The sequence below is a fragment of the Amblyomma maculatum genome, chromosome 1 (assembly GCF_055883805.1).
Source record: "Amblyomma maculatum isolate TAMU_Amacu chromosome 1, ASM5588380v1, whole genome shotgun sequence".
Classification (NCBI taxonomy): domain Eukaryota; kingdom Metazoa; phylum Arthropoda; class Arachnida; order Ixodida; family Ixodidae; genus Amblyomma; species Amblyomma maculatum.
In genome coordinates, this window is record NC_139344.1 from 25,494,265 (window position 1) to 25,510,534 (window position 16,270).

At 45.1% G+C, this 16,270-nt stretch overlaps 1 protein-coding gene across 1 annotated transcript in view; it reads left to right on the forward strand.

Moving 5' to 3' along the window:
• Nucleotides 1-16,270, forward strand: part of LOC146201958 (nephrin-like) — a 141,389-nt gene that overhangs the window by 110,847 nt on the left and 14,272 nt on the right. The window contains exons 3-4 of the mRNA XM_084587877.1: nucleotides 7,888-8,172; nucleotides 11,864-12,151. Of these exons, the coding sequence (XP_084444003.1) occupies nucleotides 7,888-8,172; nucleotides 11,864-12,151 (573 nt within the window). The remainder of the gene's footprint in view (nucleotides 1-7,887; nucleotides 8,173-11,863; nucleotides 12,152-16,270) is intronic.

A 16,270-nucleotide genomic window follows, 5' to 3' on the forward strand; every position in this document is an offset into this window, starting at 1 on the left:
AAATTACGATACTATATAGGCAGACGAAATAGCAACAATTAATAAACAACTATAGATAACACAAAGGAAACTGCAACAATAGAGGCTTTACAAAAGTTAGCGCCATCTAGTGAAAGAGACAGAAACTGTGCATGGCGGCCATGTTTTGTTCAGTCCGCCCGCGCCTCCCATCGAGTACGCTGTCAACGTGCGCCTTCGTGGAACCCGTGCTTGCACCGCAAGGTGCATTGGAATGATAACAAGCGATTGCTTCATTTTTTTAACATCACAGCAGTCGCTGCTAGCACCAAGCTCTATTCGGAATGATGCCAGCATGTTGCTGCGTACTCTTCTGCAGCAAGCGCACCGTCGTAGATGCGCACGGAAACAAGGTATACGCGTGTATGCGACCACTCGTTTGCAATCCTAATCGGCTTTACAAGTGTCACTTGCATCATGTAAAGCATTACTGCACGTCCCTCTGACGGGGAGCTAGCTCACAGAACGTACTATCACCTAAAACAGCAAGGTTGTTTTGCGTGCTATGGAGCCTTGTTAACTTGAAGAATAAGCTTATGCTTCGCTGGAGGACACGGGAGAAGGAGCAATGCATGTATACCGAACGCTATAGTTCAAATACGTTCTTTGAAACCTTTTGTACGTAGGTTGCATTTGCCATTGTGTATTTCATTTAAGACAAGGGCATGATTACCGAAACTACTTTTCACAGTCGTACGAAATTGTAGTGCTTAGTGCAGAGAGCAATACGGCTGTCTAGTGCGCCCGAGGTGCGTGTTTCACGCTGCAAAAGCGGCTGCCAAACCCGCGGCGTCTAGTAAAGCAGGAGAAGATGACATCTCACTAGTGTGTTGTAATATGCTCATGTCCAGCCCGCTTCGAAAGATGCTATCACGTGATAATGCATGCGAAGTCCGGTTCGCGCCCAGGGCGCGCAGCTCAGGTTTGCATTCTGTGCCTTCATACCTGCCAGTGCGGCCGATAAAATAACGAAGTTTGCTTTTCACTTTTGTGCATTTTATCGAGTCGCCCGATGGTTCGCTAATTGACAGCCACCTGAAATTCAGTTGATTTTGTAAATATGCCGATTTCTTGTTTATTGCCTCTGTCAGATAGCAGACATTTGAAGCCTTAACCTCATATGAAAGTGCTATCATGGGAAGCTTCGAGGAACTCGGAGGAAGAGGAACTCGGCTGAAACGAAAAGGAATTTGAAAGTCAACTAACATTGCTGCGAAGTGTCAGTGCTTGGTTCAACTTGCGGTGTTCAAAAAGTCAGATTTATATTGTATAATACTGTTAAAAAACTTTATGGGGACACTTAAGCTCCGCCATTAAGGGTATGACGCGATAGCGTCTCTCTCTCTCACACACACACACGTTTTCTTTGTTCCCTTTTTTGAATTTTTAGCTTTTTTTAATTTTAAATTTCGATTATTTGTTTATTTTATTTAATGTTTTATATTTTTATACACCAATATTCAGGGTCAGCAACAATAGCCTTTCCATATTGAGCAATTTGACACCTTTGAACACATTCTTCAATTATTTCAATTAATCAGTTATACATTCTAAATTTTCTTCATTAGCATCACCAAGTACTGGTCTTTCCTTCTGAGCATTTTGTCACCTTTAAACCCTCAATTTCCAATTTTTTTCTTGCTTTATTTAATCAATTGGTCAATTAATTACAAATATTTTGTTATGTCATCATCGCCTATTGCACACCAATCAATCTTCACTCACTGGAAGCAGAAATTACCATGACACATTTTTCTTTATTTTTACGCAGCCCCCGATTATTTCCGAGACCCGTGCCAATAACTGCGTCGACGGCATAGGCAGGAAAGTGCTAAGCGCCATTCCGACTAACGTCAAATTACGCACGATTCTTTCATCTCAAAACAAATTGCATCCTTGCTCATTTCACCAACAAGTATCCCACTGGTAGCAGTGGGATGAGCGACGGTGATGCGCAAACCAAGCAAACTCGCGATCGTCTCTCATAGTCGTTAAAGTAAATAACAAAGGCACACAGACAAAAACAATCTGCACATTACAAAACTCTAGATATTGTACCTGGATACGGATGATGCTGCGCGGATCGACGAGGGACCCATGCACGACTCGTGGACCAGTTTGTAACCGCTACCCTCGGCTGTCAAAATACGCTTCTTGGCTTCGCTAACAGACACCGCCAGGGACAGAAGAGAGGCCCAAGCACAGCACACTAGGTGACAACATGAAAAGCGCGGACAGAACGGCGGGCGCTGACGGACGGACACGAAGCGAACCAAAGCGAAAGGAGGGAGCGAACAAAATATGGTTGCCAGCGCAGGATCAGCGTGCCGCTCATGGTTGCCAGACATACTTTTGTAAACCCTCTATTCACATAGGATTTCTAGAGGAGGAATGCCTTAAGTGTGGACACAAAATTACTTTTAACCTTTACATCATTAGAAATTCCATTCCAAATTTGGGCACTGTTAAATTCGATTAGTATTCACACATAAGTGTTGTGGCATGGTGGTAGGTTAAAATTGTGAAGAGTTGCTGCTCTTGGTGGTTCTACTGTGAAGTCGGAAGAGGTTTAGTGGAAGCGGGTCGTTAAATATTAGAATACTATGAACTATTGCTACAGTTTTTAGCAGATATATATATGGAGTTCAAAGGTAGCAATTTGAATAAAGGCTTTGTTGAGGCAGTGCACTTTGAAAACGTTGGAATCCTAACCGCTAGTTTTGCATGAGGAAAATTGGGTCTACATATGTCTTATAAGTGCTGCCCCAAGATTCTATACAGTACACCACCTGGCTGTGAACAAAAGCAAAATAAAGAATACGCAGGATAGGGAGACCAAAGCACTCACGAGCCTTTTGCAATGAATAACAGGCATAAGCAAGTCTTGAGCATACACTGCGTGTCTGTTTTTTCCAGTGCATGTCGGTTTCAAAGATAACACCAAGATAATTAAACCATGAGACTTTTTGAAGCCTCACGTTGTCTATATGTACGTCAAAAGGATCTTTAATTTGTTTCCGAATGGAATGGAAATGGTACACTTAGATTTTTTTAAGTTAAGGGTAAGCTGATTCATTGTAAACCATGTGGATGCTCTTGAAATTTCATCCTGTATTTTTGTTCGTAACAAGTGTAATGTATCACCGAAAACGATTAGGGCAGTATCGTTCGCATACATTAGGAGCTCGGAGTCGCATAAGATTTTAGGAAAGTCGTTCACATACAAGGAAAAAAATATGGGTTCAAGGACCGACCCCTGGACAACACCAGTAAGTAGCTGTTTAGTAGTAGAGATATGTTCATTGATTACTAAAAGTTCTCTTCAATCGGTTAGATAACTTTTGAAAAACTGAAGTATATTCCCTCTGAAACAATAACTCGCTAGCTAACTGAGGGGAATTTAGTGATTTACTGTATCAAAAGCTTTTCGAACATGAAGGCACACAACAACGGCAACCTTGTTATTATGGAGGGCTGTGTTAAGAAGCTGAGTAAGGGTCAGTGTCGCAGTTAATGTAGACCTTCTGGGTCGAAAGCCCTGCTGGTGAGAAGATATAATGTTGTATTCTGAGAGGAAGCGTTTAATGTGATTTCCTATGATTTTTTCAAAAATTGTATTAATTACACTCAGTACTGATATGGGTCGGTGGCTGGACGGGTATGACGGATCTCCGTCCTTGTAGATCGGAATCACTCTTGCAATTTTAAGTTCATCAGGATAAACCGCTGTATCTATAGGGGATGATTAAACAGGTGCTGTAAATGATTGCCTAATGCACCTATAATATGCTTTATCATTTTGACAGTTATAAGGCCAGGGCCAGTTGCTTTACTTACTTCTAGTGTTTGCACAAATGAAAAGATTTCACAGTAATCTATGCTATCTATAACAAAAATTAGCTGCTCGGGATTGGGGTCAGGGATTGTAAACTACCTGGACACTGTGGAAGTTGCGCTGCAAGGTGGGGACCAATGTTACTAAATCTATCATTGAATTCATTCACTATTTCCTGATCCACCACTTCAGGTGATACCTGCTCGTTAGAATGAGGAGGTCCCATGGGGCGGTCGTAAAAGCCACGTCGGCCATCTTATTGAGGAAAGAAGCTTTCGTGAAGGTCATTTCTAGCCACAGTCTGGGCGTGATGAGTTCTCGCGTCCGGGCAAGACGAACTGAGGTCGAAGCCGGACACAGCAGTCAAGAACTTAACTCGCTTGCGTTGAATTGAATACATCGCGTTTGAACAATGCACGTTTTCGTACTAGCATGTGCAGCTGTCCCGTAGCAGACATTCGACTACAGATAACCTTAACTAACAGAGGAAGCTCCGGCGCAGCTGCCATACGCAACTAGTGCTAACGATAATTTTTACCTCTCAAATTGCCGGAGCACCACAGCTAACAAAAGCGCAGACCGGATGGCGGATAAATTGCCACAGGTTGCGATTCCCGCATTGTGTAGCACGACTGAACAATGGATCGACCTTCATGCGAAATTCGCACACTCTCACCCTTTCCTCATGATACACACAGTGAATAGATATCGTCGAACGTATGCACGACACTGCAATGAAAATAATGTTATTGACCTCCCTTCTGCTTTTCAACCTGACGTCGACTTATTAGCTTAACTTCAACGCCTGTCTGAGCATCCTTTCACCCATAGTTCCGTAACTCTTCCTCCGCGCACGAAGGTAAACCAAGAACGCAAAGGCATTAGTGCGCTAGAAATGCTGCGCGAACGGCGTTGATGATACGCAAATAGCAAGTTTCATCGTGGTTGAAAAGTAGCTATGTAGGATAAAACGCGAAGACAGTGGGCAGAAGTACCTTGTCCCTTTGTATGTGTGTTTTGCCTGGTACTGTCCCCTTCCAGCCGAAAAGAACCTTAACCTTAAATGTGCGTATACATGTTAGTCGTGGATATAAAACTCTTCAAGATGCAGGGTTTGCAGAAACAGTGACCTGAGAGCTTTTGGGCAATAAGCCTTCTCTGCTAAAGCCGGCAGGGCTCTGTGGAGAACCCGTGCATTGAGGAATGCGCTTTCGTTAATGTGTCAACACATGCGGCTTACGTCGTACCGTGTACTTAGAGTGCACGGTATGTCATTTTTGGCATCTCTCTAACTTTTTTTTTTGTGAGAACTTGGCAGGCGAAAACGAAACTGGTGCGTGTAATCATCCTTACTTTCGGAGTCGAATTTCCTCACTGGAAACACTTAAATCGAGTTCTACAACTGAAATGAGCAATAAGACGTTAAAAAAGGAATAATGTACGTGCGGAAAGTGGAAACAGCGCTGCCCGCGTAGCATTCTTGGCGAATTATTTGCTTGTCGCGCTTGCCGAGTTCTCACGTGCGCTTTAGCTGTCTGGCGAGAGATGATCAAAGGCCGCGGTCGTCCCGGGAGACGTGCATTCTCCGCTGTCGGCTCCTACAACCAGCATATATTTCGTTCCCCGCGCGCGCGCGCGAGTGCACCATACGGCGTCCAACGCTGCAGCGGGTGGCCTCAAATAGTCAAAAGCGAGCTTCACGAAGAAGAGTTTGCGTGCGCCTTCTAGCCGATTTCGATTTCTGTGCAAATGCGGCTGGCGAAAACATCCTCCTCACTGCCGCTGCTGCTCCTCTCGTGCTGCTGGTGTGCGACTCACCGGCGCAACAGAATATCAAATGCATCTTAGGCGGGGCCACCGACTCGTGGCGAACATTTTACGTGCTCAAAGGTGCGGGGTGAAGCGTGCCACCACGCATCTGCGCTGCGCACTCGACAAAGTGAATAGACGCGACCAAACCCGCCACTTGTAGCGCGAACTGCGCAATCTGGAAAAACCTCCGCGGCTCGAGATGTATTTTGCCATAGCCCGGATCCCGATGCCCTCAACTTACTGGTGAAGAACTTTCTATAGTATACTTTCACTGTCACGAGAGAACAGTTCTGGTTTGGTTTGGTTTGGTTTGATTTGTGGGGTTTTACGTCCCAAAGCGACTCATAGCCTAAGTCGCTTTGGGACATAAAACCCCACAAACCAAACCAAACCAGAACTGTTTTCATTTTTGTTTTTTGTTTTTTCATTTTCAACGTGTCTTCAGGGAGCAGCGAAGCCTAGAAAAGTTCTAAGGCAGAAATCCAGACGAATGAGTCGGCTGGATAATACGGGGAGGGAAAAATATTTTGCTTTGTCGACTTTGGAAATGTGCATGTCTTTAACAGGCACGAAACTCGGGACAGTGAAATGCAAATGTTATGTAGGATTCTGCTCGCCACTTCACTGGCTTCTAGAATTCATTGCAATTTCGGCTCCTCAGTCTTATGTTTGTCTGATTGTCGAGCACGAGCTGCTTATGGGCATGATATGACATTTCACTACAAAGTACGTTCACTATGGCGACGCGTTAACGACCACACACCTTCTAAGCTGTGTTCTTTTAACACTTTGCCATTGACCAATTCAACTAAAAGCTGTTTCCGCTATCTATAGGCTGAAAAGCGACGCGTAGAAAGGAAGACAAATGCGCATACAAGTTGGCTTAACATCATTTCTGCATGCAAATATACATAAGTCTTAATAAAAGAGTACCACTGTATGCTACCGCGGGGGTCTGAACTGATAAGGCGGCAATCTGAAGTTTTTTTTTTTTTATCTGATCATTCTTGTATATTTTCCAATTACTCATTTTGAGCCATAGGTTGAAAAGCCGGCGAGATAAGAGGTAACGGACTGCAGCAACCAGTGGTGTAGGAACAATATATATACATATATATATTGTGGAGAAGGGTGGGGTGGCGAAGGTCCATGCGTGTTTAATTTGATTAAACGTACTAAAATATAATTTAAACATGCACAGGGGGCTATGTAGCCGTTCCGATAAAGTGCTCTGGCAAGCAAAGAAAGGATGCTCAAGTATACAATTAGTGGTTATATATTTTTTTCCTGGCTGCAAACTGTATAAGCTTAAAATAAAATTGGTTCAACAATCGCAAGTAAAAGGCTTTTAGATTCCACAATTTCATCCTGAGAGTCCAAGAAAGAGAGCACTTCATTTTCTAAATACTGTGCATACACCTACATCACTAGAAATGTCTGTTTTTCGTCAGAATTCCTTTGTGCCTGCTTATAAATAATTTTCAATAGCGTGTACATATTTTTTTTTTCCCTGCACGCCTGATTGTGCCGGTTCGTTGCATTTCCTTTTCTCTCCGCGTGTGTTACGCGTCCTTTTTGAATTATTTTGGTTTGAACGTCCCTCCAGTGAATTGTTTCGGACTGAACATGTTTAATGGCACTGAGTGGCTCAGAAGGAAACGAGCGCCGGTGAAATATTTTGGTTATTGGCTCGTTACAATGAATTCTAATTTTGAGATCAGTTTCATCGTAACGACTAGCGAGTTTGTGTTCGATACTTAAAGCCTCCCTGCTATATAACTTACGAAGAAACCAAGTAATCTTGAAAACATCTTTCCTCAACATCAAGGGCTGGAAACCACAACATTCGGTTAATGCTAGTGCACGTTAAACAGCACCTGTGGATAAAAAATATCTAGAGCGCTCTGCTGCGGCGTCTCTCATACCCGAAGGGCAGCTTCGGGGAATTTATTCCCACTTATCAATTTTGTCCTCGAATGGAAGGTACCCTCTTATCTCCAGGCATTGTCATTCATATCGGAGTGACAAGAATGAGCTCATGAGTTGTTAATTATCGAAATAAATTCAATCTCTGGGGATTAAATTAGGGTAAAATGTCAAATTTTAAGAAGCCGCAACCGCAGTGCTCGCGTGGTCAATGCTGCTCTTCATGCATTCATATTTGTACTACGCACTAGCGTCACGCGGTTCTTTTACTTTTTCTTCCTTCTTTTGTCTTTCAGATAAGCCAAAGGTGCACCTAACCTTGGGCAGCCATCCACGCCAGTGGAACATTGTTGAAGGGCACGACCTCTACTTGGAATGTCGGGTCGATGCTAACCCGAGAATCGGCGACGTGGTGTGGCGGCTTGACGGGAAGGACCTGTCCCCGGGCCGCCACGTTATCATGAGCAACCAGTCACTGGTACTGCAGCGAGTCCACCGGGACAGCTCCGGGTCCTATACTTGCGTCACTTCCAATAGGATTGGTGAAACGGAAAGCCAGCCTCTCACGATCACCGTCAAGCGTAAGAGCCCTCTCTGCAAATTCGGTGGAAATCGAGTGCGAAGTAACCACATCGCTCCCTATTGCCCACGCAAATAACTCAGATAACAGTACCAGGTCCTCAGCGGGCTTTCGAATCCTGCCATGTACGCACATCATTTTTTGCATTTCGCATGTAGTATATGCAGGCGTTCCTAATATTATGCACACACATATCTCGGGAACGTGTTTTGTTTTGTTTTTACAGCCGGCATGCTCTTTGTAATGTCCCCAGAAGCGTGTCTTGTGCGCTCATTTCATGTCAGCAAGCAGCTGAAAGCTCCAGTAAAATTTACTCCATTATATTGTTACATGCATATATGAAAATAGATGCGTCATGGTGGCTTTGTGTGCATTTGTTAGGCATCACTAAAACTGTAGCAACCGTCGCATTTGTACGTAAAAGAAAAGAAAAATAATCCTACCTCTATTGGACCTAAGTTTGTATAGCCCCATTTGCCGCTTTCTTTATTTTTGTTTTTTGATCTCGAGCCGGATCTCTTTGTTCACATCCTAAAGAATGAAGGGAGTAAAAAGCAACAAGATTTGTGCATTTTCCGGTTCATATATTTTGACAAACACCTAAGAAAAATAATTTTGTTTCTTCACAAGATAAATCATTGGGAAGCCTTTGTATGAGTACACCTGCAAATGCAACTGTTGCTTAGGGCGGCCAATAGAGCATTGTGTATTACGTGCAAAGTTTTTCCTATCAACTCTCATCGTTACAGGCATAGAAAACTTGGTTCATCGGAAGAGGGGAGGCGGTCTTTCATCGTGCACGGGGATTTTCAGTTGCGCAACTTCACCCTCACTTTACTCGAAAATAACATATGACCACAAGAACAATGTAATTTATAATTGAACTAATGACTAGCATCGATATTTCTGCAACGGACTCTGTCTGACATACCCGCTAATGTACCGAAGAAAGTATGCGCTGCGTGCTCGTCGGGCAAATGACCATAGACTTGCTTCATTGGCGTGCGGTTATTGCTCCAATGGACAGGCTGCCGTAGTGGCAGTATTCATTTCCAAAAGAGACTATAATTGTGAACTGCGCTAAGTGCAGAAGCGGGAGCAAAGGCGTGGGAACAGAGTCAGGGTGGGTAGCGAGAGCTCTGATGGGAACAGCTGCACCTAACGTTGATTCGATTAATGCTTCTATTAACGGATGCAAACTTTTGTAGCCTTCATTTTGGTGCACGGCGGGTAGCAGGGCCTTAGTTGCTTTGAGAAAGGGTGCATCACAGGTGCATTGCAACTGTACGACTCATTGCACGTGCGCTGCGACGTTCTATAATGTTATAATTTTTCAAAGGCTGCGCGTCAGTGCGGCATCCTCGGTAATGACCTTGCCAACAGAACTTCCTGGTTCTGTCGACGGGCTTTAAAGAAAACCACACGCTTGGCAAGGGTGAAACGAGCTCCGTCTCGTTAGCAGTCCTGTTTCGAAGTCATCACTGGTACTTCCACACTTCCTAATTAGCTAATTAGCTGAGACAAACGAAGCGAGTTTTCAGCTATTCAGCTCAGAGCTTACGGTATGCTTAGAAACGACTTGAGAAGACATGTTCCTATGTTTGCAGCAAGCTATCGCTTCCACTTTGTTTTCTTTTTCTGAGCAGAATAAAGCAAAACGGTGAAGTCTACATGATAGCCCGCTTCCTAAGCCCTATTGATAGCACTGCCCTCAGACACTTTGCGAATGAGCGAAACTTCCTCACGGCAGTGCCAAACGACGTATTTCACAAGGCACGACGCCTACCCTACGTAAGCCGTAGTGTTGCGCTCTTTCAACAGCGATCGGTTTCGTGTGTCGACGCCTCACGACGTTTCGCAAGAGCGTTAGGCAACACACGGAACTCGATCTATCACGAGCCGTCGCAGGCACTTTCAATTTGCAGCGTCACGTGACACTGGCCGGTGGCACAACCGTAGTGGCCGCTGCCCCTTTAGTAACCGGCCTGTTACTAAAGAGGCCTGGAGAGGCTTCACCACGTCGTAACTCGCCCGAGAGCAGTATATTGTAAATGTTATATTGTATATTGTATATTGTAAAGTATATTGTAAATTGTAAAAGTGTCTACGGGTGTAGACACTTTCGGTGTTTTCCAGAGTTTCGTGGAGATACCTGCTCTTCTTCCAAACTCTGGGCATGTTAGATGATGCATATTCCAGCTCTACTCCCTCCCCTGAATAATTCAATGCGGGAATAAACGCCGCCATCGTAGTGGGTCTCCGTGGTTAACAAAAAAAAAAAAACAACAAAAACAAAAACACACACACACACAAACACACAAAAAAAAACACAAGTAATGAGTACTTGTAGTTGGTGATTGGATTAGTTAGGGTTATTAAGGACTGTAGAGACATCGCATCTCGGTGTGTTGGGTGGAGTCATTAAAAAAGCTTCGAAGACGGGCAACACGTGTAGAGCGACAGCCAATGAAAGTACATGTGCGTGCTCAACAATTCTTCAAGCGTATTTCTGGCGCTTTTCATAGCGCATAGCCGCGAATGCCAGTATTCATAACGCGATGACAGTATCGCTAACTTTCTCGCCGCCCGAAATATGGAAGATGAGTACGACTGCTTTCTTTGAACCAGTTCGTCTTGCATTATATAGGCTTCTGCCGAGGCAAAATACGCTCAGGTTGCCAGGCCGGCAACTGACCGCCTGTGGGATCTTTGGGTGCTCAATATATGAACCGCATTTACCTTCTTCACAAAATATATGTAACACCTTTGAGAGCATCTCTTTACATTAGCTGCTACATGCCGTAATTCCATTTTCCTTAGGCAAAGGCATAGAAAAGTTTCTACTATGCTGTCTATCTACCTTCTACCTGCAGCTGCTGCTTTGTAAAAAAAAAAATGGTAACTAAGCATATGCTGCAGAAAGACAACGGGGAGCACTTTGCGTCACAAACTTACCGCGAAAATCCAGCCTGGCTACTGCTGAGCAATACGCCAGAGCTGAAATCATGCATTTGTGTTTTAAATGACGAAGGCGGCTGGAAGAGTTCACAAGGTTCGCATGAGAAATGAACTGGAATGCTGCTTCACCTCTACACAGTTTCGGTCGCAAATAAACGGGAACAAAATCTGAGAAGGGAAACCAAACATCCCTTTTTAATTGTTTGATGAGTGCCTTTGGACCAAAAAACTGGCCACGATGGACACACACACACACACAAAAAAAAACGTTGAAAAGTCATGGCGTCATATCTGCTGGGAATTACTCAGTACGCTTGATTAGCGCAACACTTCTGCTGTCTTTAGGCCGAAGATCGGTCGTTTCACTGCGATCTTGCTTTTCTTGCATTCTGGTATTACTCTACAATTAACGCATATAAGTATTGGAGCCGCGTGAAGGCTCTCCAGATTTTTTATGGTTGTAGTACATGCATGAATCCTGCAAAACATTGCCCAAACCTTGCAGCTTGCTCACAAAGCAGTTCAGGTCCAAATATTGACCGAGGAGGCTAAAACGAGAACATTGTTTTACCCGATGAGCACTGGTGTGCTCTTCAACTCTCCACCTCGGCTAAAAACGTCTGATGATGAAGAGATGCTAGTACGAAAGTGCTTTTTTTTTTTTTTTGCCGTTTGTATGTGGAAGTAAGTTTTCTGAATTAAGCCACCAGCACGTTCTATTGTTTCCACTCCAGACGCTCCGGCCTGCAACCAATCCCAGACTACTGTCTACGCGGCCTCGAGACATGAAGAGGTGCAGATCATATGTGACGTCTCGGCTGAGCCCAAGGACGTGAAATTCATGTGGATGTTCAACAATTCGGCCGCAAAACACGAGGTGTCCTCTTTCACCAGCTCGGGAGGACGCAGCGTGCTGTTCTACACCGCCAGAAAAGATTCAGACTATGGAACATTCCAGTGTCTCGCAAACAACTCGATCGGAGCTATGGCGACGCCCTGCTATTTTCAGATTGTTCGAGCAGGTAAGTTCACTCTTTATAGAGGGCTTCTGCTCCATAACACTTCGTTTGCCATCATTTATCTTTCACATCAAGACCGACGAATATTTCTTGACGTGATCCATGCTTGACATTAATACCAAACAAATGAAGTACGTATTTTTTCACATAATTAAAAACAATCCAACCTATCTATTACTATAGACACACGGCACAAAATAAAAAGGACGTACGGCAGAAATACACATGGCCAAGGCGCTTCCGTGTGTATTTCTGTGTTGCGTCCTATTCATTTTGAACCGTGTATCTACTATCATGTACCAACTAAGCCAACAGTCGATTCTTCTATCTATTACTTCGTAAGAGTTCTTCCTAGACTTTGCATTATCTTTCATCAATGATCTCTCCATCAACAAACACTACGCAGTGGTATTAAGAAGAGAAAACTTGTACTCGTAAATACGACGCATCATTTAAAAGTGGGATTAAAACGCTACCACGGGCTCTGTAACAAATAGAATGTTAGATCTTAGAACTAAGAAAAGCTGTCAAATGTAGGGTGAATGAGGGGCTTGTTATGATACACAGGTGAAAGAAACCAAGAGTCAGCGAGGCCTCACTGGCTGTCGGCTTCTTTCATCTGTAGAACTAAGACAAGTAAGTCGATGAAACAGGATTGCGTTTGGCTGCTAAAAATTGAGCTCTTGGAGGGAAACGGTATTCAAGGCTAGCACTAACCATGTAACAAAGTTACAATTTATGATTAACTGTTCCGTGAGGACAGGAGCCCTTGAACTTTTAGTTCTGCAATATTTATTCATGATCGCTCGCTTGAAGTATGCTGATTTGTAAACCGTTCCAAAATATTGTTACGGGGATGCACTTAATGTAACAGCACTGCGATGGGCTGAACTCGGCGCTGAGACTTCAGTAGCCGTGCAGTGTCCACTCTGTGTGCGTCGTCCTCTTTCTCAACGCTTTGTCGTCGTCGTCTTCGTCAGTGAGCACATCACTTTGGTACCGCGTTTCCAGGTAACACTACCCCCCTCGGCAAAAGGCAACGTCCCGGTGCGTATTACGCGTGCGATGTGGAGGGGGAGTAATATGGCTTTAGGCGGGCGACATGTACGATTTCGGAAGTGGGTGTAGCAGTCGGTGACTTTGGGTGGAGCGGTGAAATCTCATAGGTAACGTCGGTCACTGGGCGTAGTACACGGTAAGGACCTGTGTAGTGGGGCAGAAATTTTTGACACAACCCCACACGACGGCACGGAAGCCAGAGCAACACCAGAGATCCGGGAGGGTAGTGCACATCGCGGTGGTGAGCGTCGTAGCGGCGTTTTTGAGTTTCTTGAGACATGGTGAGATTCTGACGAGCAATCTGGCGAGCAGCGTCGGCTCGGGCGATGGTATCGCGGGCATAGGTTGGAAATGTCTGGGCATTTTCAAGTCGTAGTGAAATCCTAATGGTTGTGGATGGTATTTCCGATGCTTTCAATGGCGGCAGAGCATAACAAGCGTTGCGAAAACAGTGCGTTCGCCGTAAAAAAAGAAACGCTATTTGTCTTTGATTTGTGCACACGAGAACTCGGTCTATGCAGTTATCGTAGAAAATGGCGAATGTGAAGGGCGGCCACATTTCAGACGCAGTTTTCGCAACGTTCAAAAGTGGCGCACTCTGGCGTTGCTGCGAGACTAAAGTGTAATTAAACACCCGCTACTACTGTGGCCATGAAATTGCCCAACAGATTTGATGCAGAACTGGCGGCGCAGACGGCTGTGCAATCAATTATGCCGTCTCTTTCGGTATTTCGTTTGTCACATCAAACTCCACTCACAAAGAAAGAGGTTCGCTAAACGTGCCTAGTTCTGTTGCAATAAACAGGCCTCTGGCCCTTACAGAACGAGCAACTTGACCGCATGGTTGTTGGCAGTGAGCGACTGCCATAGTCCACGTTTTGCATTTTGCATTTACTACTCCGCCATAAAGTTCCCCCTCTTTAGCTCAATAAGCGAAAGCGGAATTTAAGCCTTAAACGTTTAAAATCTTCTAGCTCCTGCTTTGTCACTGATTACAAAACTGTGTATTAGCTAAACTTTAAGTGTATTAACAGCGCTCACTACAATTGACGCGAAAAGGTTTCGAGAACATCTAGTCCTACTTCTGCACCGAATTTCTTGCATTGCAACGCGTGCATTGGCTGAAAGGTTTATAATGCTTGCTTTTGTTTAGGCTCATAGCCGCTGGTAAGCAGCTTCATCGCTTTGCTTGCGAAGATAAATGCGACCAGAGTTGTGTGGAAGGTTCTTACGCGCCTAGTTATTTCGAAACGTTTTCGAGTGCTTAAAATTTAGCTCCACCGAGAGCGATGGGGATTCTGTTTTTCGGCAACTGCAGAGCACGCTGGTTGCTGTGAGTGGAACCTAGTTGTTCATTTTTTTTTTGCTTTCTTTGGACCAGTTACTCTAATAAATAGTTCATTTTAGTGCCGCTTCTGTCTACTCGTCGGTAGTCTACGGCGTTGCTTGCATCACGTGACATCTGGTGAAGGTGCGAGGTGATAGATGTCCGGTGGCAACCGCATCCACTACGAGTCGCCGAAAAAGCCCAAGCCGTGCATAAGAAGTGGACGCGAGGACAACTATCAACTCCGCCCAAATCGAAGAGAATCTGTGAAGCAGCGCTCATCTCATAAGGCTACTAAGTGAACACAGATGGCTACCCGTCAGCACTTGACCCCGCAAGGAATCCTCGACATCGACGATGAACCCGCCTACGAATTTGGTTCCGGTCATTCTTTAACAGCCGCGGCGTTATCCACTGTTCCAAGGCCTACTTCGCGAAAGTGATGAAACAAATTCAGGAAACGTCCTCTTCTCACTGGAAGTCTCAGCGCGTACGTGGTATTAGAACCCCGAGTCTTAGCCATATGCAAGAAGCGCTATTTTAAGGGGTTCCCGAGTGTCGTCAGGAAAGAAAAAGCCTGACTACACCTCGAGTCCAAGTCTAATTCCCAAACGAGTCCGCGCTCACTTACACCGAGCAAATGAAAAGCATCTTTCACCGCGCTGATCCCGACATGAGCAAAGAAAAGAGGTTGAAATTGATAGCGCATGGCGTTAAGGACTAACTCTTTTCCGGTCTCTTATGCCTGTGCCAGCTATCCAAACTGTCGCGAATTTCATCCAAGAAACGTCTGCGATCAAGGAAACCTTTGACGTCTAGACTTTGCCGTACAACCGGCCGGCACGAGTATGTGCAATTCACCCTAGAAAATCATTATCTGTAAAATAGGCCGCCCAGAATATGCCGCCATCTATTCCACAGCCAGTAAGTTGTAACAACCATGGATGTTGTAGCGGAAGATGCTCAGCAGGCAGTTGGTACCCCGACTTCGACGGCCACTGGCCATCCATACGCCGCCGTGGTGCGCAGCCAAAATCGTCCTGGCAACCCACGCCATGTTCCCTAACCCCTAACAAGCCCCAAACAGCTCAGTCGCCCGCCTGCATGCCTATGTTTCACCAAGCTGCACCAAGAGGAAAGGAGGCCTGTGGAAGACCCTGCATCAGCGCTGCCCTTCTACTTTACCTGCGGTGAGCCCGGCCGCTCCTCCGGCACTGCCCATAAAAAACGAACGGACCTCCGGGTTTCTTCTACGACCAAACCTAGACCAATAACCACTCGAGGTAGAAAAGTACTCGCGTCATGCTGGCTACATACAAAAACATCTCTCGAGGTTCGCTTCTTCTGCGCGGTTTGCGTCGCCGCGTCGCGCCTACACAGTTGCTGAGCGAGCAAGGTACCCTAGCCCACGAAAGGAATACTACAGGCAGTATCCTTTGTAATTTACGTAGTTGACCAATGAAACGGCGATCCTCCGCCGACCACGACGCATGAAGGCATCACACCAATGACGCCGCAGACAAATGCAAGCTCGACCAGGACGCAACGCGCCTTCAAAGTGATGTCACTACCCCTTTAAATGACAACGGCGTATTCGGCCCACAATCATAGGACTCGGCGAAGTCAAGATGAAGCTCCAAAACCAACTTGCAATTAAAGAACGCAGACAACCAGCTTTGAAGTGGATATTACGTTCACACGATAATTACCTTAATTACCTTGGACTCACAGCGTTT